The sequence below is a fragment of the Vespula vulgaris genome, chromosome 25 (genome assembly GCF_905475345.1).
Source record: "Vespula vulgaris chromosome 25, iyVesVulg1.1, whole genome shotgun sequence".
NCBI lineage: Eukaryota > Metazoa > Arthropoda > Insecta > Hymenoptera > Vespidae > Vespula > Vespula vulgaris.
In genome coordinates, this window is record NC_066610.1 from 342,907 (window position 1) to 370,504 (window position 27,598).

The following is a 27,598-nucleotide window of genomic DNA, read 5'->3' on the forward strand; positions in this document are numbered from 1 at the left end:
TTTTTCCTATATTATTATAACCTTATTTTGATTGTTTTGGTATCTAAAAAATTTGAATGCTTTGGTATTTAAAAAGAAATGCAAGCAGTGAATAAATGAATTTCTTTCACATTGTTTTATCAATGGGGTTATTCAATGAAAATTATACGACGCCACAAAAGCACTAGATAATAGAAAAGATCTATGAACGCTCAATACCTAAATTTTAGACAGAAATTATTTCTGCCAGTTTCTACATCTAATACTAGCTGTTCTAATCGATACGATGACATTGCGCGTGGGTAAACAGCCAAGATAAATTTCTTTCATTGTAATTTCAAACAAAAACTATTAGGATAAAAAAAGAGAGAAGAATTTCATACATTTGATATTTTCTTTCGTTCAAGGTTACTCGAAATATATAATAAAATTTAAAAAAGGTCGAACGTATTTGGTTATTTTTCTACGATCGAATGGAATTTTACGAATGAAAAATGAAACATTGACGATAAAGTTAATAAGTGAAGATCGTGAATTATTCTTTTGAATTATTCTACTGATATGAAAAGATTCATTTCAAACTCATATTCTCTTTATATCCTCATATAAAAACATACGTTTTGTATTGAACCACTTTCATAAGATCATGCAAAATAATGAAGATAATTCATTCTTTCATTTTTATATCATTGTACGTCTGTTATTAATAATTTCTTTCAAATAATACTTATTTTTCGAATTTTCAAGGCTGTATAAGATTCATCAAGCATTGAAACTTATCACATGGTTTATGATTTCCAAACTACTTGTAATTTTCAGATCTTAATAAATAATACAAAATTATTAAAGAAGATGAAGAAAAAAAAATCGTATTTAATGCTTTCACCTATGTATGATTTAATTTCTCGAAAATAACGAATCTAGATTCTACGGTGTGATGATAAGTAAATTACAACTTTTTATTCGTGAAATATCGAACAGATATCAGGATTAAATTTTTTTCTCGTATATTGAATTATTTATTTTAAAAAATATATTTATCTTCTTATTTTTAATTTTTATTGCCACTAGTTTAATATCTAGAAGCTTATTAGACTTATATTCTTGGAAATTGTGTATCACTATTTCAGGATTTTTTTCTCAATATTTGTTATAAAGCAATGAAAATAAGTGTGAAATGAATCATGCAATAATTTAAAGTCGGATTAACACTTAAATGGATTAATACAACGAAGTCATTACTGGCAAGTTTCATTGCTAGAATACACATATGTATATTTAATATCATATTTATTGATAAATTTATTGTTTTCGATTTTTATTGTTCACTGATAGTTTCATTTTTAGGATTGAGGAAATAAGGCTACCTACTTCTTTTAAGCTTTATAATTCAATACAAAAACAACTTTCATTCGAGCAATATCGACATGTTACGTAATCACAAGAATAGAACGCTTGCTTTCAACATTTGTAACTTTGATGAAAGTGCGTCAATTTTAACTGTGCAAATTTGAAAATACTTTTATAAATAAGTAAAGTATATATAAATTTGAATTAAGAAAATCATAATCACAAAATATTATCAAAATGTAATCATATTTTTCTATTATAATTCAAGTAACGAACTGTGTGTACATTACAAGAAGATAAAAAAGTTTATAAGTAACGTGGAATTATGCAAAAAAGTTTTTCAGTTATTTCGTTAATACCGTAATTGAACAAAATCAAGTAAAAGTAACTACCATCAGATTTCACTCTAATTGCAGTGAGAATTTATATTGCTAAACTAATATTTATTTATTAATCTAGTGAAATTGGAAATCATTTTTCTTATTCCGCAATATATAAAAAAGGTGATAAATAGTGGTAAACAATTAACTTCGATGGGGTACCATGGAAATGACTTCAAAGATAACGTATGTCCCATTATTAATATTTTTTACTTTGTAATAGATATTATCTGCACATATCCATGTCGGAATAATAACAGACACATATGTAGAGTTATGGAATTCAACTTAACGATTGCTGGGCTACTTCTGCTGTTGATTAATCCTACGAATTTGACAATCATCCATCCACTAATATTCTTACTCCTTTCTCTCTCTCTCTCTCTCTCTCTCTCTCTCTTCCTCTCATGACTCAACACTAATGTATTGACGTTTTCATATACCGATTCTTACCATATCCAATCATTTGACCGGTGTACAAATTTTATATAATAAATATTGTTTTTTTCAGCTGGAATTGTCAATTTATTGTAAGAAGTAATCTTTACAACGTAACTTTTAAATAACAATAAAATAACCACTCATATATTTTCGTTTACTTAGAAGTAAATGAAGGATGGTTTTAATTTATTTATTTGCATTTTTTACAAATGATAAGATTCTCCTTCAAATATTTACTGCATGTTTTTCGTAATGAGAAATATTGCCTTGACCATTTGATATTCCTTGTAAGTTTTCTTTTTCTTCTTGAATAAATTCGTGATATTCTTTAGTTAGTTCTCCTACTATTTGTAGTAGAAATTATTGTCTGGATATATTTTGTTTACGTGTTTCTTTATAAAGAATCCAGGAATTTATACCAACCAAATTAAGTATGTTGAAAGAACTTGTACAGATCATCTATAAAATTTTGATTTGATGCTGTACTTTCTTGTCATTTGATCGGTGATATCGACGCCAAATTTGGTTTTGTTATAATATGCAACTGTTTCAGATATTCCCTTTCTGTCATCATTGATTTTTATTCTTTTATGCTTTGAACTTAGTATTCTAACTTTTTTGGCTGGTTTTGATTTATAAATTGTTAGAGTATAATTATTTGTTTTTTAAAGTACTGTTGAGTAACGTTCCAATTCGTCTTTTGCTGATTTTGGTAGCTGAGACAATTCTTTTCTATTACTCCGAATAATCCCAAATAATATTATTCGCTTTGCCAATAATTTTGCGGTGAAAAGTTGTCCGTCGTAATATTTCTTCAACATCCGGTAAATGGTTTAACTATTTTGAAAACAACAAATTCACCGAGTTGTATTGACGACGGTCGGGATTCTTCTTTTCCCAAATATGGAAAACTCTTTACAATTTATTTACTGTTGGTATCGATGCTAATCAAAACTTGATGACAAATTTATTAGGCTTACTTGTAGTGTGTAGATATACATCTTACTTTTGTAGGGAATAATTGCTTATTAACAGTCAGATTCATATCGGGCTTGTAACTATTTTGATTATTCTCGATACATCTTTTCAGTACATGTAAAATTAGAGGAAAATCGTGTTAAGGTGTATGCAACTATCTATAGTTATAATATTTAAATCCAAAAATAAGATCCCAAGTAAAAAAATTTAGAAAATGATAAAAAATGTATATATCAGTCAAATGACCAGTTATGGTAAGAAACAGGAGTGACAAATTTTTTTCAGAAGAAACAAAAGAAAAAATATCAAAGCTGAGAAATTGATTAACCAGAGAATCTAAAAATTTACAGATAGTTGATGATCACAAAAAATAATGTAAATGTATAAATTCGTAATGAAATCGTGAATCGGTCACATGACCGGATTTATTACGGTTAGTGTTAAGAAAGAACAATTATTAACAAATCTCAGGAACAGAATACTTCGTTTATTTTCCGTCAAAGAATTAAATAAATTATTGCAAATAGAAAAGTTAAATATTTTAACAAATTTTCTACTTAGTCTTTAAATTATAATTTACTAATAACTTACAACAAAAAATAATGACTTTTTATGAATACAATATATTTATATAGTATTTCAAGGTTATATTTACATTTTTGAGATAAGACATAATAAAAAAAAAAAGACTTTTCCAGAATACAGTGCATTCATATAGTTTTTCAAGGTTATATTTACATTCTTGCGATAAGATAAATCATATTTATTGAAAAAATAAATGAATAATTACTCGCTGATTGCCAGGCTAAATGATTTGAATTTTTAGAGAATAATTGATCCCTCATAAAAGTATACATCGTTACTTTCCTATGATAACTACTTACCATGATGGTGGATTTTTATTCTTTGTGTTAATCATTTTTAACGACAAAGGTCCATTATGCGCTTGCTAAAATGAAAAATCAGAAAAATATAAAAAGAAAAATAGAAAACAAGAACCTACCTAACCTGGTTGTCTGCAAGTAATTAATAAGAAGATTCCCGTGACAGATACACAAAACACAATGCTGAATATTATTCTAATTTGTAGTATTTCATCCGATATAATCTAACGAAAATAGAAAATGTAAAGTAATAAAATTTGCTAAAAAATCAGACAAGCACAAACATAAAAAGATTAAAGAAGATTCAACTTTTGATACAAATTTATCAGATTTTTGTTGATCAAAAATCAGAAGAAAGTTCTTTAGAGAAAGATAACGCTGAATGCATCAATACATTGAAACAAGACAACAGGATTTAATGTCTAATATATGGTAAATAGTTTCAAAAAAAATATTCAATATTTTATAATTAATGTGATCCATTTAGAAATGTTCTCTACGAGTAAAAAAAAATAAATTTCTTCTTGTTATTTTCAGAATTTTGTTTTTATTACATGAATCATGATATCCTGAAACATGTATTTTCTTACCCGGAGAATCCGGATAACATAGACTTATGCATAGGAAACAATTTCTTTCTTCTTTTTTTACAAAAATTTAGCATTATTTTTGAGTTTTATCTAGATTTTATAATTTCTGATATGGTTGCATTTACAAATAATTTCTTTGCTTTAAATATCAATTAAATTTATAGTGTGCTAAAGCTTTAAAGGAAATTGGATCATCACTTTTAAATCTGCTCGCATTACACCAAGAACATTGTACAGATCATTATTGAATGTAATATGAACACAAGCGTGTTCAAAAAATTTTATCAGTCCCTCTACGCGTGAACAATGATTCATTTTTAAGGTGTGCAACAAGAGTTGTGATATCACGCTACGATACACGTAGCAATCATTTCGAAGCATATCTTACTTAATATTTATTTAAGAAATATAAATTCAATGAACATATTGATTTTTTTTATTAATGATCAAAGTATATGCATTATAACGGATATATGTAATAAACGTTTGTCCATTACATGTATATATAAAAATATATTAATTTATAAGTATATTAAATCGAAGTATATTAACTTAAACTCCAAATGCAAATTCGGTCGACAATAAATATCAAAAGCACTAATTATCGATAAGACAAAAATGCAAGCTGATAAAATTAGAAAACCGATATTAAAAGTTTGAATTTTTTTATTATTTGAATATCTTTCTAGTAACACACTCCATGCAAATGACATCTGCGAGTGTGATGATATCGAACATGAATAATCGTATAAGTATTTAGTTTTAGTTCTATCCGAAAAGAATAACTGATCATCTTGCATTACTGTGCTTTTATTAATATTGCTTTTCTATTTGTTTAATTATACGGTATATTTCTTTAATCGATCTATATAGTGATATTATTTCCTGTTCCAATAGAATAAGGGGTCAATAATTTTGAGAAATAAATAAAAAAATATGCGAATTATACGATTTAAATCAGTAAAAGAAAACGATACACGAATGAATTACAAAATAATCAAAGATAATATTGGGAAGAATATCAAGGGATTAAATTCAACAAGAATAATTTCAAATTTAAGAGATTAAAGAGCTGGAATTTGAAACACGATGGCAAGTGGGCGACCAAGAAAATCAAACGAGAGTCAAAACTAATTAAAATTTCATAAATAAAATACATCTATAAAGAGAATATATGAAAATGAAAAGATTAGCGTGAGCTATGTGTCAAATAAGAAGTATTACGTTGATATTTATCCTGAAATACTCGCAAAAGAAAAATTCATTAGGTATATTGCGCGAACATATACATAGAAAACAGAGAATGTAAAACAAAAATAATCAAATAAGAGGAAACTATTAGATATTATTTAAACCTCAATAACGCACCATACATCCGTAAGTGTAACGAGAATTAATTAAGCGTGAATGCACGAATATTATAGTAGTTTTGATACTAACAATCTACATTAAGCATCTCGAGCTTCTGCGTCTTTATTAATACCGCCATTTGTCAAGCATTTGTTATTAAAATTGGTTTATTTATACCTTTTTTTATAAATTTGTTATTTGATTATATTTGTCTATTTCTTTAATCGATATATATATATATATATATATATATATATATATATATATATATATATATATATGCATATGTTCATACGTATTTTTTTATCTTTATATTTATCTTTTATATAAGCTATATAATAACATAAATAACATAATATACGATTAATTCAGATAATAACAATTAATTCCGATTATGGAAAGGTATTCATGACAGCTATTGCAAGTATTAATTACGATATAAATGCTGTGTAATAGAAAGTTTCGTTATTAAAAAGTAATCGGTACCTTTAATTCGAAAGAACAAAACAAGCAGAAATAAATAGACATAATATGCTCGTATACAGAGTATCTTCATTGTTTTCCACATAAAAATGTCAGCATAATGTAAGAGTTAAGATAAGAGAAAAATTTCACATAAATATAGGCTCAAAAATGCTTCGTTAGAAAGCTCTAACAAAAATATTAAACAACAACTGACTGGTTTTCGTTCGATAAAATTTACATTATACTAATAAAATATGCGGTACTTATTTAATATCTTTATAAAACATTGCGTTAATTACTTGAGATCGTTGTAAGGGTTAAACATTTAAAACGTTATACAATCATCTTACATTTAATGGTCACAAATAAAATAGATTATTAAGTAATACTTGAAATTAATTTCAATACAAATAATATAAAAATATTCAATATAAATAATATAAAAAACTACAATAGATATAATACGACTTATAAAATTTCAGAAACTAATGTATGAATTATATCAGTAGAAGGGAATTACAAATATTCGAATGATCTTAGAAAAAAAAAAATTTAATAAAGAGATTATCTTTTCAACAATCGGAGCTAATTCGGATATATTTAACTGACGATTCGATCGACGTCTATTACGAAATTAGAATTTAGAAAATATCCTATGGAGAGCAAGTAGTGCAAACGCATTACGAAGTTACGATATACTATCCTACGAAGGATAGCATAATTCTAATGAGGGCAATGGCTAATATAGGTGCATTGTCAGATCGCATGTGGCCCTTATCTTTTCCCCAAATAGTTTTCTTTATTAGAGTACGATGATGAGACTTCACGCTCGCATTATCTGCTGAATTTAAGTTTGATATAATATGTCTTTTGTCGCGTGTCAAATGCTAGCTATGAGTTCGGAATGATGTGAATTTAAACGAATACGTGGCATTCCGCAAACAAAAAATAAAATACAATGTGGCGTCACAGCACGGTAATGTGATGCACAAATAAGAAAAGTTCATGTTTTATAGACACTGTATATAGCTTTTTCATTTGGAGATAAAAAACGGACAACGATATTTTTTGTTTGTTAGGATATAATAAAATTTAGTATTTAATTGTTAACTGTTACCTTTAACTATTAATGATACATGCCAATCTGAGTTAACTTCAATAATCAAGTTTCATTTTACGGGTTGTAATAATCATTTAAAAACAATAAAATTTCATTGAATACACTCTCCATGTAACTATTTTGTATAAGTTCATTTCAAACCTCAAAATAAGTGTTTATCTGTAAATTTAAAAATGTAATTGTAAATAGTTTGGTTCGAATTTTTCACAATTAATATTTGAATTTTAAGTGTCGATAAAATTCTTATAGCTAATTGTATCATTATTCTTCTAGAAGCATGTATAAAACAACAAAGTTATCTTCTTTTTTGCTTTCTTTCTTCATTATATATCTGTCATCAAAAATCCCTTCAAAACGAACCACGTTTCTTAAATTAGCAAAACCAGTGGATACATCAAGTATTAAAACTGGTTATAATCTGTCTGCTTTCCCTCCTCATATTATTTCCAGTTCAACTTGTTATGTTGAAATATGAGAAAAAAAACAAGAACGTCAGAAGTCAGCCATTGAAATGTGGTAGGGAAAAGGATTCATTATTCTTAGCCGATTTAAAATTTCAGTGCAAAAGTGAGCTTCGTTCGATCAACATCTGCAATTGGCGAAAGAGAGAAGAAATCCCTACTTTAAACATTCATAACGTTACTGAAAGCCTACATATTTTAATTTTGTAATATGACAAATAATTTGAAAGGTACGTAAAATTAATATAAGTATACATTTAAAGAGAATCATAATCATAAATTGTGTTATAAAAATTTAGCAACATTCTTTTGTGAAAATATGGGGGAAGAATTAAGTGAAAAATTTTTAATGTATAAAAAGTATGTGCAACTTACAAGTAGTTATGGAAAAAAGACGCGATTATGGCATTCGGATAATATTACAATTTAACAAAATCGACAAGAATTAGATGCAACCAATGAAATTAGAAAGATAAATAAGGGGCAAATAAATTTTAAAAAATTTTTGAAATATTAAGAAGTGTGAACCACGGAACGTGATCAATATTGATTATTTTTGTTAGACGACCAATCGAAAATATTTCAGTCTGATATAACATGGTTCAAAGAGAGTTTTAAGATGATTATAGTTTTGAGGGAGTTCCAGAAACGTTGCCAATCGATTCGCCAGACCGAAATACCTAAGAAACACGTTCAGATTAACCTCGATTCGAAGTTTGAGAGATTCGTTTTTTTGCTTCGGCTTTCGCATACGCGGCTATCAGTCGAGCTGAAGAAAAGTAGAAATATCTGCGATTGCAGTGAAGTTGCGATTTCGTGACGTCTTTTTGTTGGAGTTTTTAAGAACTCATTTATTTTTTTATAGACGAACTGTCAATATTTTTGCACTTATTTTTAAGTAGGTATTGAATTCTGGGAATTTCTAGTTTATTATTATCTGGATAAAAATTCAATGAGCAAAGCATAATAAAATTCACAATATGAATAAATACAAAATTTTACGAAACGGAGTCATAATAGTTCAATGTCGAATTGAAACGAATTGTCTCTTATCAAATAATTGCTTCTTATCATAAATACAACCTGATCATATTTTCCAAAATGGAAATACAATAATTATTAACGGTAGTCTGTACTGTTACACTTGATATCAAATACACTTGATTATACGAAGACAATAGCAAATACGAGGAAATGACAGCGATCCTTCATTTATTTTACATTATTCTCGTAATCTCCATCTGATTATATTATTTAATGTTACAAGTACTGTTAAATAGAATATAAATTTTAATTACAGAAACATCTGTACGTGACTTGAAAATTCTTGTACGTAAAATTCCCTGCAACAATATGATCTTAATATGTAAAATTAAGAAGATATATTTGAGAACATAACGGAAAATTTATCAAATATTCTATAATTTACGATGGTATCCAATTGGTTTTTTTCTAGTTTCCAATAGTTTCTTTATTGTTAACGTTAAAATTCATTTTTTAATAAAAAGACATTCCCTGATTAGTTATCTAAAAATTAGCAAATTTTAGTAGAAAGCATTATAGAATTTAAAAAGGAATGTCAAATATGATGATTTAGAAAAAGGGATCCAAAATTAGACTACTTCTTGTATATTACGTGCTACTAATACAAATATTATTTATTTTATATGGTAAATTAAACAGACTTGCGTTATGTGAAGTGTTAATTTGGATTATAAAAGTCATAAATATAATTATCTTTTTTCTGAATCTTTTATTGAAAAAATGCATCAAAGTTGTTTAGAAACTGTAAACTTTTTAACAGCTCACTTCTATCTCACATTAATGAGCTAACAAACTTTCTTTCTCTTATTGTTTGCTATTATTTATAATTTAAAAATTAACAAAAATAGTTTGACAGCATAACAATATTCGGTGAAAAATGTTTCGATTTTGGAATGTATAGTATACCGCCTTCGGGAAAACAATTATTTAAAATAATACTTCGATTTATTATTATCTTTAAGAAACAATTAAAAAAAAATGTAGATAGTTACCGCAACTCTGTTTCTACAAATTAGAAGTAAAAAACAAATAATTACTAATTTAGAAATCAGGTTATATCGAGTAGAAGATATTTAGAAACAATTCCACAAATCGTAAAAATAGATATCAACGCTTAACTGACTCATAATCTATAATAACCCGTGATTCCATTATTTCATGGCAGTATTCTAGTAGTTGTTCCTCTTATTTAATTATGAATAGTTTGCAACATTTATTTAACAGAATAAATTAGGAGTCCGAAATAAAGAATAACGAATCCAACTTCAGTGACTTTCCTCTACCCATCTGTTTTTTTTTTTTTTTTTCTTTATAAATAAGTACACAAAATATATATGTATAATGAAGGCGTATAATAGATATCACGAAACCTTTTCATAATTGAAATCAATCTTAAACATCTGATCGCTTTAATATAAAAATAGAAAAAGCTGTCTCTCCAGAATATAAAATGCGTTAATATTCGATGTTATTATTTATAGAGTCACCTTAGCTTCGTCTTTAATGTGGATGCTCTGATATTGAGTTATTAGAATTACCAGTTTAATTTTTAAATTGGATAAAAAGGACAAGAGCGAAAATGGAAAAGGAACAATTAAAATCAGTGAGTAAAATGCAGCAATGGAGTATTTATTTATGTATATATTTGCATTTACAGACCAATTTGAAAAAATAGATAAGATGGGAAGATCGTTACAACAAGATGGACCGGAAATCATCAATGAAAATAATACTTCGATGAAGGAAATGACGATAAAGGAATGTGCGCTTACAGATATGAAATCGTTTGTCGAAAACATAAACAAATCAACACCTATACAGAATTTTTATGACCGTCAAAGTATTTTCATTACTGGTGGAACAGGTTTCATCGGGAAGTTATTAATAGAGAAATTGTTAAGAGTATGCCCAGGTATCATTTGCATTTACGTTTTGATACGTACCAAAAAAGGAAAAAATCTACTCCAACGAATAGACGAACTTGTCGAAGATCCCGTGAGTTGTTTATTTTGATCGATTATTATATTAATTATAAGTATTGATATTTCATAATTACTTCCCTGATTCAAGACTAGAATTATCCGTTTTTATTAAATAACATAATTAAGATATAAGATAAAGAAAATTGTTAATCAATTAATCTATCTAATACATTGTATTTGAAAGAATTTGCAAAAGGTCATATTTCCAGAAGTATTTACGTATATTTATGTATAAGTATTTAGCATATGGTAAGAAGGATTTACAATTCCTTTATTATGCGCCATTCAGTTATTTGCCACGTTAAGGGAAGAGCAACCAAAATTCCAAAATCGCATAATCCCAATCGAGGGCGATTGCAGTTTCCCGAATCTCGGTATCTCCAAAACTGATAGAAATACACTCATACGCGAAGTATCAATTGTTTTTAATGTCGCCGCAACCGTGAAGTTTAATGAAAAAATGAAATCGGCGATAGCTATTAACGTCCAAAGTCTGAGGGATCTGATAAGTTTATCCAAAGAAATGATGAAACTGAAGGTACCATGTTTATCCTATATATATTTATTAAGGACTATCAATATTTCCTAATGAAAGATTTCCCAATGAAAGAAAACAAATGGCCGTAATTTTTGATATTTTAGACATTCGTCCACGTTTCCACGGCTTTTGCCAATTGCACTCACGATCTGATTGGTGAGAAATTTTATGATTCGAATCTGGATGCTGAACAGTTTATCGATCTAATGAATTCTTTAAACGAAAAGTTGCTCGACGACATTACACCACAGTACGTATGTATTTTCATATATCAATCGCTACTAATAATTTCAGATTTATCTATACAAAATATAACAAGAATGGAATATGAGCGTTAATTAATAATACACTCACACAATTATTATATTTTAGATTAATTGGAACATACCCGAATACCTATGTGTTTACGAAATCAATGGCCGAGATTGTGGTAAAAAAGCATGTCGATTCGATACCAATTGGAATCTTTCGCCCTGCAATTGGTTAGTAATAATGTAATACTTGTAGAACAAAACAATAAATAAGTCACATTAATTGAGACAATATTTTTAGTGGTACCAACGTATCGAGAACCTGTTCCGGGATGGATCGACAACCTGTACGGACCAGTAGGAATTACAATAAGTGTTCTAATGGGATTAATGCGAGTATATTATTGCGATGGGTCGATAAAAGCAAATTTGGTACCCGCGGATCTGACTGTCAATGGTTTAATTGTTAGTGCCTGGGATATTGCAAATAATCGAAGGTAGCATCAAAAATACTTTTACTTGAAATAATATTTTCGCAATTAAATTAAGCAAAGATTTCAGAAAAAATTAAATTAATCCATTTTTAATCAAATACTGAATCCTTCAGATCCAAGGAAGACTTTCCCATATACAATTACGTATCTAATGATAATCCGATTACTTACAACAGATTTATAGAAATGATGCTGAAGTATGGAAAATTGATACCGTTTAAAAAGGCAGTTTGGTACTACAGCTTTACTATAACAAAATATCGGCCAATCTATCTTTTCTGTATATTCTTTCTACATTTGCTACCTGCTCTTATAATCGATACGATCGCAGTATGTGTGGGTAAACAGCCAAGGTAAATTTCTTTCATTGTAATTTCAAAGAGAAACTATTAAGACAGAAAAAAGAGAAAAATTGCATTGGAGCGATTTTCGTTTAAGGTTACTTGGAATATATAATAAAATTCACCAAATGTCGGACGCACTTAGTTATTTTTCTACGAACGAATGGATGTATATAAATAAAAAATGGAACGGACTGATGAAAAAGTTAACGTCTGAAGATCGTAAATTATTCTTTTGTGATATAAGAGAGCTCGTTTGGAGTGATTATTTTCCAACATATTTCCTAGGAATAAGAAAATATATCTTAAAGGATCCCATTGAAACGCTTCCACAAGCTCTTATAAAATGGCAAAGGTATCTTTTTCTTCCATATTTTCTTCATTGTTCTTTTATCGTTGATAATCACTTCCAGATAATGATATGATTATCGAATTTTCAAGACTTTATTGGATGCATCAATCATTGAAACTTGTGATCGTTTGCGGCTTTCTTATCTTCATATGGGCTGTGATTTCCAAATTTGTGTAATATTCGGATTTTCGTAAAAGAAATATAACTATGAAAGAAAGTGAAGAGAAAAATATAATCGTAATTTGTGCTTTTGCCTATATACGAATTCATGATATGAATTCCATGATGTATTAAATGAATTTAAATTAAATAGCGTGCTGGAGAAGAAGAGGTAAATTGAAATTTTTTATTTACAAAGTATAGATATTTGGATTAGATCCTTTTTCATATACTATGTTACTTATTACTTGTAAAAAATATACTTATTTTTTTCTTTTTAATTTTTATTGTGAACGAATACTACGTCATAAGTTTAAACCCTTAATCCTGCAAAATCTATATTTTTGAAAAAATATATATCACTGAATTTGGTCTTAGATATTTATTCGAAAGCAGTTTGAAATAAATGATGACAAAAATCAAAGTCGAATAAGTACATACATATATCGTAGTCATAACTGAGGAGTACTTCTAATTTTGTATCATATTTATTAATTGTCATTGCATTTTTTGTCAACTATACTCGTCATTATGCTACCAAATCATAAAAACTTGATCAAAACATAGAAAATTAATTTTTAAATATAGAGGTTTAATTGTTTCGTGTTGCCTACACTAATATTTTAAACTTTGAATATTAGAAGAATGTTAGAATGCTACTTCATAGTGCAATGTAAGAGTGTTTCATTCGAGCAACATTTATACATTACGTGAGTATCCTAATAAAAGGAGAGAATGTTTATAACTTTGATGAAAGCACATGAATTAAATAAAAAAAGGCGTAATTATAAAATGTGTTATAAAAATTTAGTAACATTCTTTTCAAAAAATTCAAGTTATGAATTCTGTTTAAATTTTATAAAGTATGAAAAAGTTTATGAGAAAGCCGTTTCAGTCTTTTAATTAATATCATAATTTAAGAAAATCAACAAAAATTGATACAAGATTTCTTCCATTACTTTAATTGTTGAGAAAGTTTGCATACTATTAAACCTGTATTTAGAATCAGGGTGCCAACAAATTTATAAGTTCTTATATATTCATATATTTGTATTTATAATAATATCAAAATTTTTTTAATATGGATATAAACGAATAGAACAAAAATTTCATCTGTGTCTTTTAAAATCACCTTAAGTACAAAATAGAATGAAAAAATCAACTGTAATTGGATATAGCGCGTCAGACAAATAAATAATTATTAAAACTTTTCGATAAATGAAACGTTGTTATATTTGCAATATGAATAAATATAAAATTTCACAAAGCAAAAATCAGAATAGTTGAGTATCAAATTATAACGAATTATCTCGTCTAATAATTACTTATTAGTATTAATATAATTAATTGCGTCGTAATCATAATTTTCAAAATGAAGATATTATAATTATGAACGATCATTTTTACAATAACACTTGATATCAAGTACGCAAAGTTATCCGGAGATAATATCAAATGCATGAGAAATGGCCGCGATCCTTCATTTATTTTACATTTTCACCATATCATGTAGTTTAATAAATTCTTCGAAACTATTGTTAAATGCAACAGAAATGCAAACTATGGATTCGTATTTGAAATGGAATCAAATGCAAAAAAATAGCTTTTTTAAAGTATTCTACATTGCATAAAATTAGTATTGCACGTGGGACGAATATCCAAAATTCACGAATATTAAATTGTTTGTTGTCGACGGCTCGTCTGAGTCTATGAACATATATAAACTGTTCACAAGCCAAAAGAATTAATTCTACTTAAAATTTTTTTTAATTTTAATGTTAAAACACTTGATTAATATTTATCTTTTTTGTGTAAATAATTATATATAAATTCTTAAATAATTAGGCTAAAGACCGTTAACTGATTAAAATTTTTATAGCAGTTTAGCTCACCTATTATTAGAATAAGTAACATACATTGTATATAATTATACCAATTTTCTCTGCTTTATGTTTCATGCAATTAGTTGATTTAGCAAAAGAACGGTTCGTATCTAAACAACATAACTAAATACAATTCGTCCACATATGCTCAATTAGTTATATTACATAAGCTTTTCTTTCTTCCCATCATCCTTTGTTATTCTTTTCTGGATAAAAATTGAAAATGTTCTACAGCTTATTTAAGTCGCTTTGAAATTTATCGAACATAATTATTATTCATATTATCTCATTCATAATTGAATTCAACGGTAAACTAAGAGTAAAAGAAAAAATGCAAGATATAACAAAAATTTAATAATGCATGTTTGTATGTTTATATGTTTGTTGATATGTTGATATGTTTGTTAATATGCATATCGTTTTTTTTTGTTTTTTTTTCTAATAATTATGCATCCTCGAAGATTAATTTGTTATGACAAGAACAAAATTGATGTAGACCCATCAGAGTCATATGATACATTAACAAGATTATTGAATATCATTTTCTTAACGAGACAGATTTATTTAATAGAATATTAGGAGAAGTGAGACAGAAAAGACGAAATAAAAATTCATAGTAAAAAAAAATAGAGAAGAAAACCCTGTTTTGTGTGAGTTCTCTGATTTAAAATGTAAAAATAGACTCTGCATTGAGAACTAAATGGCCTCTTATCTGAATGATATTTCCATATCCGGTAATAGTTCGTATATTCAGTGTAAAACCAGCATTTACATACCTATAGTGTAGGATGGTGGATTTAAATAAGAGTATTTTAAAAACAATAAATGCTTTTATTAAAATAAAAGATATAAATATAAAAAAAATCCTCTATTGTCTCCGATACTTAATAAAACTCAACTACTCTACTTTGCTTTGCTCTTCTTTCTTTTACTCTTTACTTTATTTTTTTGCTTAATGTTTTAGGATATGAGCTTACAAACTGCATCCAGTCAAATTGCGTTTAGACAAAATCCTAAACGTCATCTAACTTCCGCATGTGCATAAACATTCATCTCTATCACTCGTATACTCTCGCTCACATAACGTTCATATTACTTTCAAGACTACATCTCTATCTTACAAGCACCATTCCCAGGACTTTTTCAATACTTACACATATATGAATATTTTCCTAATTCTACAATATCTATATCTATATCGCACAAAGTAAACTCGTTTCTCTATTCGCACGAAATAACTACAGCTTGAAAATGCGAAATCTATATATATATATACAGCTTGTGAATGAACATTTATATTTTGCAATTTTAAGAGCAAAGAGGAAAATAAAAACAAAGGAATGTAAAAATTTATTATAGGTAATTCTAAACGCACCAATAACGAAAAGAAGACACCACTTTTTATTTTTTAATTGCATTGTTTATGATCTAGGCAAAGACAATGGTTTTATAATACAGATTTGTTTCTATATAACTCTGTTCTACATAACATTGTTACTAGAGATTTTTATACAAAAGATCGAAAAATAAACACAGAAAAATAAACTGTGGGTTAGACTACTATTTTACGCGATTTAGCTTAAGTATATGTGTCTAGTTAAATATATGTGCGTTTTAATAATTCTTTCTTAAAATGGATTTAAGTGAATTAAATTATTACATATCCGTCTTATTTCTTTTATTATAAATAGATTTCAACAAACAAACAAAAAATAAGTTCACCATCGATTTTCGGATCGATTTATTTTACAAATTATTTCAAGGGGGATTAAACAGAAAACGTCATTAGAAATCATTTCTCTTATTCTATAGTACACAAAAGAGAAAATATACCGTAATAAAAAATTAAAGTGAACAGCATATTAATGCAAATGACCAGAGATAATTTGCAACCCGTAATTAACAGTTTTTACTTAATAATAGATATTATTTTTACACATTTGCATATCGAAAAAATTACATTACACACATAAAGATATGGAATTAAACCCTACGATCTTCGATTTTCTATTTTTGAAACGAACGGAACGATTTTATATTTATAAAATATTTATTTTACAATATTTTAAATGAATAATTAGCACACATCAGAACTGCAAGAATATTTTTTTTATAAATGAATTGATAATGATCATTTCATCGTCTAGATGTAAAAATAAAAAAAGCAGACACGTCAGACTAGACAATGTGTAAAATATAATCGAACGTTCGGTCTTAATTACCTTGAGAGAGAGTTTAGATTAATTGCATTATCAATGTTGGGTTAATAAAATTATTTAGTTGATCTAATTTTTAGGAGCGGATGAAAAAACTCGTACGAAAGAAAAGAAAAATGAACTTATTTATTGAATTTGATTATATTTATTTACTAAAAATATATTTAAAAAATAGTTTATATACCGTAATTAATAATATACTCACACAATTTTTTGATTTTATGTTATTGAAATATGGCGGAATGTTTACGAAATGTAGACGAAATTAATCGCTAAAAATGAGGTGAAAAGGCATACTGGTTCGAAATCGATTGGAATCTTCCATCAAAGAATTGGTTCGTAGTAACATAATCCTTGTAGGGGAAAACAATAAATGATGTATATTAATTAATATAACATTCCAAATGATACCTACAGTGGGAATTATAGCAAGTGATACAGTAAAAGTAATATAATCAATGCATTGCAATAGGTCGATAAATGTGATTTTAATATTTAAACAGGTTTAATCTAGTACTCCGAATTTTTTGAATTTTTAAAAAAGCTTTATTTTCTTTACAAAAAAATTGTATTAGAAAATGCTATTTTTTCGAGAATAATTGATGCACAAATTAAAAGTTTTTTCAAAAATAAATTAAACCATCGTCCTTAAAATGAGATTTTATTTATCAAAATTTTCAACATTTTTCGCTAAGAAAAAATTTCATACTGTGACGCCCCTCGAAATTTGCGACAATAGAGAAAAGGTTCGTACTTCCACTACTAATTTCTGTATACACGCTTGAATCGTGTATATTTTATTTCCGTGAAGTAGTGATTGTCTGCTTGTTTGGTGTGTTTCATGATGCTCACATCAAGAAGCTACAATAACTCAATCGGTCATTTTAATAAACTTTGAACAGACAATTCTATGGCAGATATAAAAAAATACATGTTTAATCGTTTATATCAATGGATCTGAGTTCTTAAAATATTGTAAAATTTTGGAAAAATTTGTAGTTCCTTTTTTATTTTATAGACTAAAAAGATAAACATTCTATAAGCAATATGTAACATATTGACAAGCATTTAGATTCGTAATTTAGGAATCGTAGTTTTCGAAGCTAATGATTCCGTTGGTTCCTTTTTTTTATTATATTAATAAAAATAATTAATTAATTTTTTTTTTCTTATTTGATACTTTAATAAAGTGTTATTATCCAATCTCTTGTATTTATTTCTTTCTTCGATAGATGATATGTGAGTTTCGTGATGATCTGTGCTAGATAGGACACAGCAAGGGTACAATTTAATTTAATGACAAATGCATTTCAAAAAAAGTATATACGTTTGTCGATTATTTTTTCAAAAATAATAACTAATGAATATACATTTATATATTCTATACTATTTCTATAAAGATTAAAATACGAGTTCGGTTGCATATTATCTATAAGATTTTTCTCCCAATACTATTTTGTTATGATTTTCTCTGCAAGAGTAATCCACTTTATATTATTATTATTATTACTACTATTGTTATAATAATAATATATAATATAATAATATAGTAAGTATTTGGTATATGTGTATGTGTGCGTATGTATATAATATAAGTATTTACTAATTAGTAATATAATATTCACTAATAAATATTCACAAATATAGTGAACTCTATCGTAATATTTCACTTCTAAATTTTATATGAAAATATTTCAAATTCACGGAAAGATTGAAAGACAATTATAACAAACAACAATCTGCCGGGTATCATCATCTATCTTTATATATTAATTTATGGTATATATACAAACGAATAATTTTTTTTACACTTTAAGAACGTACATGACTTTTAAGCACTAAAAAGCAACATTTTTTTACTGTTTTTTCTTTTCTTGACAAATCTATATAATTTATTAATATTTTGCTAACGAAAAGCTAAAAAGTTTGAGGTGTATACAAAATGATTGAGTCAACAATATTTATCAATTTAAAATAAGAAAATTTAAAACAAATGTTTAGAATAAATGATAAAACCGGAGTTTGAAATCAGTATTTAATCAATCATAAAATCAATGAAAGCCAAGTAAATTTTATTATAGTCAAATAAATTTTTCAGATTGCGTAATGTCAGTGGAATATCGTAATTTCTTAATAAAAAAGTAATTATCCTTTTGACTGTAAAATTACTATTAGAATACTATTTTAAAGCAAAATTGATTATTTTAATAGTTACAGCAGTCGGCACATGATATGTCAAATGTAACAACATAGACACGTTTCACCGTATCCAAAGTATATTGCAAATATATAACCTCATATGTTCGAAAAATATTTATAAACTATTACTTAACTTTTATTTGTCAAACTTTACATATTGGAAAAACGATTTTTCCCTATTTTGTACTATCTTAATCCTAATTAAAAAAAAATGTACTACTGCGTCAATCGCTTTCAACTTTTGCTTTTAAAAAACGTTATCCAATATCAAAGTATTAATATAAATTTTTCTTTACTTATATAAAATGTACTTTGAAGATAAAATTGATAATTATTTGAAACAATTAAGATTAATGAAAAGAGCGGCTGCGGATAACAAAGTTTATAAATAACCAAAATTGGATGGAAAAAAGTTTTTATACAAATAAAAATATAAAATATAAACCCATAAATACCGCAAATATAAAAATTATAAAAATAGCAACATGGAATTATTTTTTCAATTTATTTATTTCATATTAATCATCCAATTACGATTTCGGAAACTATATCATACGTCGGTACAACAGAAATTATCGATCCAATACATAAATTGTGTGAGACACAATTGTCAATAAGTTAGGAAGTTTTGCTCCAAAAGATTTTAAAAGCAATTATAAATTGAACGTCCTACAAAAATTAGAATAATACTAGAGTACCGTCATAATAAGAGTACGAGTTATTACTGCATATCACTCAAATCAATTATTTTGTTTCTTCTATAAAATTATTTTGTTTCTTCTATAAAAATAAAAAAGCTTAAACAAAGTGAAGAAAATAGTTTAAAAGGTATCGATGTATTATCTCATTATTATTAATAATAATGGATTTGTTCAGGTGATTTTTTCCTAACCTCTTAAAATTCATATCTATTGATTCTTATAAAATCTACGTATGAACTGTTATATCAATTAATCAGTAAAGTGGTTTGTATCACAAAACATAATCGATATTAGAATCGCTAAATGCAATTTTTAAATATTGTATCAAAATAAAAAACAAAATGAAGGACAAAATCAAAATGACTGATATTTGTCAAAATATAAAAAGATCCTACAATCTGTTTATTAAACCCGAATTAACCAGTTTCCTTGGTTTTTATAACTTCTCACTCGTTTTTAGAATTTTACAATATACCAATAGAATTCTTTGATATTGAGGATAATAGAATTCTATGATCGTGAAAGTGAATCAAACAAAAATGAAATTGAATTTTTGATAATGAGGATAGTGGTTATAGATAAAGAAAATGTTCAAGATCCTCAGAAAATTTGAAATATTTTGAACTTATGTAAAAAAAAGTGTGCTCGCTTGTTTTCAAGTTCTGAAAATGAAAATGAAAATATTCTACAAAATCATCGAAATGGGATTGTTATAGATGGAACCAGTTACGAAAGTTTACTAGAAGATTACCACTTCGTAATATTTTCAAAGATATATCTGGTTTTACAAGATATGTTAAAAAAGTATTATGATTTTATCATTACTTCATAGATCAAATAAGATTTTATTTTTACGATTTCCAAAAAAAATTTACAAAGTTTTTGTATTGAATTTGAAACACATCTCAGAATTGAGAAAAGTAACAAGAGAAATACCTGAAATAGTTGAATTTTATATAATATTATAAATATTTTTATTTTATAATAAGATTAAATTTGGTATACGTTGCAGACCAAATTAAAGAAATGTAGGGTTTGAAAAGATATCTAGAAAAGATTTTATGTTTCAACTAACAAATGAATTTGCAACTCAAAATATAAGACTAGAGATGAAATAACGAAAAATATCTAAAGAACTTCAAAGAGATCTCTTGTTCATGTAAATGGTGTCAGATTGGGTACTATAATAGTAATAAGACTGCCATTTGTAATACCTGTAAAAAATATGTATGCAGAAAATGTATTCAAGAGAAAAACTACGTTTGTAAAAATGTTACAAATTACAACTTTACTTTATTACTAAAGTGTATATTCCTTATTATGATACGTAAGTGATAAAATGTACCAACCTAGTGATCATGATTTCAGATGAGTTAATAATACCAAAAATGTACAATATAACATGGAATTCATTTTATAAGAAAATAATAAATTAATAAATATAAAAATATTCTATTAGTAGGTTTTTTTGAAGGTCAGTCATTTTGATTAGTTTTGATAGAAATAGCTTCATGCCTTAACTACTGGTACTTCTAGTGTTAATAATATTTGTTATTTTTTAATTTTATATTTAATGTTATGATTCAAATGATTTTCTGAAATAGTAAACAGAATGGATACCAATGTCTTTCATTGCGTAAGTTACAGAAGTGAGAACAATCATAAAGAAGTCGAAATCTATTTTCATGAAACATTTCAGAAATGGAATCTTCTGAATTTAAGAGAGAGATAAAGAGAGAGAGAGAGAAAGAATTATTGGAATTTAAAAAGACAAGTAGGAAAAATTATTATATTAATTGCTCTATAAAAAGAATTATATCTTTGATTCATTTTTAGAATACTTAGAGAAGCGAGATATCATATTTTTATAGCGAATATTGAAGTAAGTATTTTACATAGTACAGTTAATATACCTATTTTAACTACATTTGCGTAACAAATTTTAGATTTGTGACGACATATCTACAAAAGGATTTTTTAAAGATTTAAAAAAATTTTTAAAGAATTTTTATCAATATTTGAAAGTTATAATGGGTATTATGATTAAAAAATATAAAAAAAAGACAATATGCATTCATGATTTGCCAAGTTATTCAAATATCTAGTGTGATATTAATTCTAGAATATGAAAATACTTGTAGCTTTGCTATTGCCATTTTTAACTCTACCCAATCATGTTATATTAATAATTCTGTTAGAGAAAGTTTTATCTTCATTGTCTGCAAAATTAAATAAGAGTTACTGCGATATCTGTTAAAGATAAACAACATGGAATTATTAACTTTAAACAGTTTATGTTTGAAGATCTAATACTCTATATCAACTTAATCCATTTGCAAACTACATCTTTTAATCTTATTTTAACATTTTAAAAGATGAATTTAGATGAAATAGATGAAATAAATTTAAATAAAAATGAAATAATAGATACATATTTGTCTAACATGCAATTGTATTTTCATAATATATATAAAATTGAGTAATATTTAATTAATTAAAAAAGTTACTACAACAATTACATAGAACCATCATGGCAAGGAATCATCATGTTCCAGAATTAATTAACAAGAAAAAAGTTCAAAGTTAGATATAGAAAAATAATATCTAATAAGAGCTTCTATCGCATTAGCACTTGTTAGATTTTTACTTTAATTTAATATTACTTTAATAAGTAAATAAAAATCAATTATTTGCAGTTGTACATTATTTTCTTATTAAATTTTTCTCTGTAGAAAACAGTTCATCTTTATTGGTATATATACGATGCGGAGAACTTCGTAACAAATCGATTTTATACCCTCCATTTTTGGTATTGACAAAGTTATGAAACTTGTGAACAAAATAAATTGATATAGGTGCTAGTGTTATGTAATGTCTATATTAGAAATTGTGAGATAATCATTTATAATACATTTTCTCAAAACTTTGACATGATCTTTTTTTGGAACTATCAAAATTACTTTAAAATATTGAGGCTTTCTAAGTTATAAAAATAAAAATGAAAAAAAGAAGAGTTATTAATTTAATAATTACTCTGACATATAGTTACGAGAAACATACTCTTCAAATTAAAATAAAAACATAATATACAGTTTCTTTTAGAAATGTTGAGTAGTTGAAAATCCGATAAGATTATATAGAATAATTTATATTTTAGAATTTTCTGTACTTAATCGTTTCCAATCTACGTGATTATATTAAACTTAACGAATGAAATCTTCATAAAAAAAAGTTGAAAAATTTAGTAAACAACAGTTTAAGAAGCTACAAAAAATTGGCAATATGTTGTTCGATGTTGGTAATTTTTAAACATTGATAACTTCTGAAATTATCATACACGTAAATATAATATTCCAGTTTTATATATCAAAAGACTTAATATTGACTATTTATTATTATTGTTATTATTATGACATTATTATTATCTGTCTTCCAATATAATTAATATAAATTTGTTAATATTATGTTATAATTTTTCTAAGAAAAATACACGAAGTGATGATTTTTATTATTACAAAAAATACTTATTGTTAAATAAAGATAATTTATTGACATCGTTGTTTATAATAATTAGCATATTCCTGTTTGACCGTTGTAAACAATCTCATTTTCTATCAATATTTTTATCATATTTATTATAGTCATTTGTAAAAAACAATGTATTGTACTTAAAATTAATTAATTAAAAAAATAATGGCAATGTTGCATCCAAAATAAAGAATAAAGAAGGAGATTTATTTATTATTACTAATAAACTGATTAAAGAAAGATTATCTGGCATATGAGGATACAACACTTTCATTATTATTTACCGTTTATCACTAAACATTTATTTAATATCGACTCCAATACTTTGAGTTGAATATAGAAATAAATATATTTTATATCAAACATTATATAATATATAGATTATATTAATATATTAGATAAAATATATATAATCAAGGATCATAAAAAAAGAAGATTATATAAAATACTACAATATAAAAACGTATGTACAATCGTTAAACATTCATAAAAAAGACGAATTAAAATAATATAATTATATTAAAATAAAAAATTTATTATAAACGATCGATTATAAAAATAATTGCAAATTGAAAACAAATCAAAACAGTATATATTACAAAAATATCGACTGTATTATCTCGATAAAAAGTTATTATTTCTAATTTTAAATATGACCTACTAAGATGATTATGAACAAACAATGATTACAAAATACTGTTGCGTTTTGCATGTATATATTTTTCGCTTAGTATTCTCCTCTCTGAAAATTAGGAATACTTAAAAATCTGTGTTCTCGATACACTATAATTTTCCGAAACTTAGGCTACCCATGCGATCACCTAACATCATCTCTTCCTAGCATACTTTTGACACTCATAGCACTTCGAGACTTTAACAATTCAGAAGTTTTCCAATAAAAATATTCATAGGAATACATTATGTTAAATTTTTCTAATCTTGAATTCATTAAACTTCCTTTCGTAATAAAATATATTTCTTATTAAAACTTAAACTAATGCGAATTGTAGGCGATAGCAGTTTTAACCAATAGAAAAGAACAGGAATAGATCTTTTATCTTTTATCTTTAGCAAAATCCTTAAATAATGAACTAGATGCGTTTGAAAAAAGGAAAGTTATAAAGTGCCAATGAATAAATTACAAGAAAAGTTAATCAGTATTCGTCATTTTGTAAATCCACTCATGAATTAATTAATAGATCTCTGACTAAATCTTAAATTTTCTGTAAACCAGAATTTAATTAATAAGCCTGTATTTTGTATTCTGTTATATACGACAATGTTTATCGTTTATTCATAATATTCGCAATAAAGAATAAAAAGAATAAGAAAAAAAATCATTAATGGATTCGAATAGAGGACGCAAAAATGACAAATTGATACTTTAATTGTTGCACCACTAACTCTGTCACTTCGAAGCAATACAAGCAAATTCTTTAATCTTAATCAATTTTTTTTGCGACGAAATGATCGATTTTATCGAAAACCGTCTAGTTTTTACACTTAAGAAAAAATATATGCCTGCTAATTTTTTATTCTCTTTCACTGTGTAAAAGCTCATCAAAATCAGAGGTGGTCTTATCTAAGATTATCCTCGTTAATTATATATTTTTATTCTAGATACATATAGTAATATTTTTTTTCCATATTAAAAATTATATACATAACTCCAATTTCTTTCTAATCTTGAAATATAATATTATTCCAACATAAATATTTTGAAAAATTGATTGAATTTTATTATCATTATAATGTATATTTTTAAGGCATACTAAATACTTGATAACAAATGTCGCGATTTAAGTTGAAATTAAATAATAAATAATTTGTAGGTAGTTGAAAATGAAGTAGATCGACATCCTTGAAACTTGAGATCTCCTTCAATAATGCGTTAATTCTAATATGTTGTAGTTATTTCGTAACGGACGATCACTGAAGTTAATTCGTGAAATTCTACTACCTTTTATAAATATAGTCTGTACGACTGTTAAAAAAGCAATAAACTTTGAGAACAAACATGACTCTAACGACTGCTTTGCACGCCATCGATGCAAGTTCATTTGTTTAAATCGCGAAACAAACACAATTTCGCGATATTTTGGTTTCTATCTTAGCGATACAAATACTCGATTACATTATTACTTCGCACGCGATTCCAATGACATTTTGAAATAGAAAAATTATTAGTAATATGAAATAGTATATTCCGCGTATATTTCAAATTATTTAAATAATTTTAAAATAATCGACAGTATAATTCATTTAAGTTTATTTGTGTGGAAAGAGACTTCTATCTTTATTCCTTGAAATTCAATTTTTCAGAAACACCCTGTATATATATGTATTATTATAGCAGTTATAAAATATATTCGAATATTCTTTCCTCTGCAAGAATGCAGACTTTCATTCGTCGAATTAATGATTGCCGAACTCTTCCAAATATTCCAACTGTATTGGAAATAATAATAAATCATTTTGAATATCTTCCCAAAATTCATCTTCTGTAAAAAATAACTATCATTGAGAATTATAATACGTATACATAAAAAAAGAGAACTGATATGAAAAAGAAGATGAAAAAAAAGAAAGAGTTTGACAATCATTAATTGAAACATTTCTTATAATTACCACTATAAATCATAAATATTTTTAAAAGTATACATCTTTTCAATAAAACATTTTTGGGCATAAGTTTATTGAAAACTTTTTCATCTATTTGATCTAGTAATATGTAGTATAAGTTTGGTTTCAAACCTGTATATATAAATATATATATATATATAAATATATATATATATACAGTGTGTGTATGTGTATATACACTATATATAGTTTTTATACAAGAAAAACTACAAAAGATGTATTAGCTGATTTTTCAGATTTATATATATACACATAATTGTGACTATGTAATCTATTATAAATCATTTTTCTAAAATATCTCGCAAACAAATCATTTTCCGACATTGTATTTTTATACTTTTCTATTCAGAGTACTTCGAGGAATGAATTTATACAAACAAATTCTGGAGTTATATTTAATAAAATACCTGATCTTGAAATTTCTAAAAAAAGTGACTTTCGAAAACAATTCTTTCCATCATAAAATGTGTCTTTTGAAATAATGTGACTTTGTCGTGAACATTCTTTCCATAAAATCATGAATAGCGGATGTATTTAGAGGTTTTCATGTAAAAGTTGTACTCTGTATATATATGTATATGTATATAAAATCACGAAACCACATGATGAGAGCAGTTATTCGAACACAAGCTAGAACAATAGACTTGAGTAAATAAATAAAAACATTCTTAAGGTTACGAGTTTTTTGTTTTGCTACATATACGATAGGAAGAGAGGTATTAAAGCGTATAGGAATAAACAGAGAAAGCGTATTAATGTCAAGACTAATTACTGCATGTGTTTTTGAAAGGACGGTCATGGCTAGTTAACGGAAGCGAGATATTAAGAGTATAGCGAATTTTTAAAAATATACTATGACTACTGTAAGTTAAATTTAGTTACTTGAAAATTGTATGGTGCTTTTTTTTGTTATTATTTATAAGTTTTTACTTTAAGCACTTGAATATTAATTTAGAAAAACAATTACCTCACTCTCTTTCTCTCTGTCTTTCTGTCTCTCTCTTCTTTTCTTTCTTTCTCTCAATAAGAAAATAGAGACATATATATGTCTCGATGTTAGATTATATGTGTGTGTGTGTGTGTATCATTATATATATATATATATATATATATATATATGTATGTATATATGTATATATAATGAAAGTTTTGTATTAAAAGCCCTTGTCTATTATTTTTTCATACCATTATTATTTATTTAAAATTATTTCTTTGCCATAAATTTCTTCTTCCTAGATATTGACCGAACATTTCCGATGATTTCCGATT

The 27,598-nt window shown here is 26.1% G+C and overlaps 1 protein-coding gene across 5 annotated transcripts; it reads left to right on the forward strand.

Annotated features, from left to right (window-relative positions):
- Positions 1-8,113: 8,113 nt before the first annotated feature.
- Positions 8,114-13,440, forward strand: LOC127072411 (fatty acyl-CoA reductase wat-like). Of its 5 annotated transcripts, XM_051012836.1 has the most exons (10): positions 8,127-8,228; positions 10,524-10,645; positions 10,700-11,037; positions 11,314-11,562; positions 11,667-11,812; positions 11,935-12,044; positions 12,115-12,310; positions 12,421-12,660; positions 12,746-13,003; positions 13,090-13,440. In XM_051012836.1, exons 3-10 carry the CDS (start codon positions 10,723-10,725, stop codon positions 13,175-13,177), a joined length of 1,602 nt encoding a protein of 533 aa, XP_050868793.1. In that variant the 5' UTR covers positions 8,127-8,228; positions 10,524-10,645; positions 10,700-10,722; the 3' UTR covers positions 13,178-13,440. The 5 variants fall into 5 exon arrangements, with proteins under 5 accessions (XP_050868792.1, XP_050868793.1, XP_050868791.1 ...); XM_051012835.1 differs by lacking the exon at positions 10,524-10,645 and having other exon boundaries at positions 8,114-8,228; XM_051012834.1 differs by having other exon boundaries at positions 10,524-11,037.
- Positions 13,441-27,598: the final 14,158 nt, after the last annotated feature.

Bases quoted from the DNA above. Each gene is read 5' to 3' on its own strand.
- LOC127072411 (XM_051012834.1), top strand. From the start codon at position 10,663: ATGGAGTATTTATTTATGTATATATTTGCATTTACAGACCAATTTGAA. The intron at 11,038-11,313 runs GTGAGTTGTTTA...TGCGCCATTCAG, and splicing joins ACGAACTTGTCGAAGATCCC to TTATTTGCCACGTTAAGGGA. The intron at 13,004-13,089 runs GTATCTTTTTCT...CGAATTTTCAAG, and splicing joins GCTCTTATAAAATGGCAAAG to ACTTTATTGGATGCATCAAT.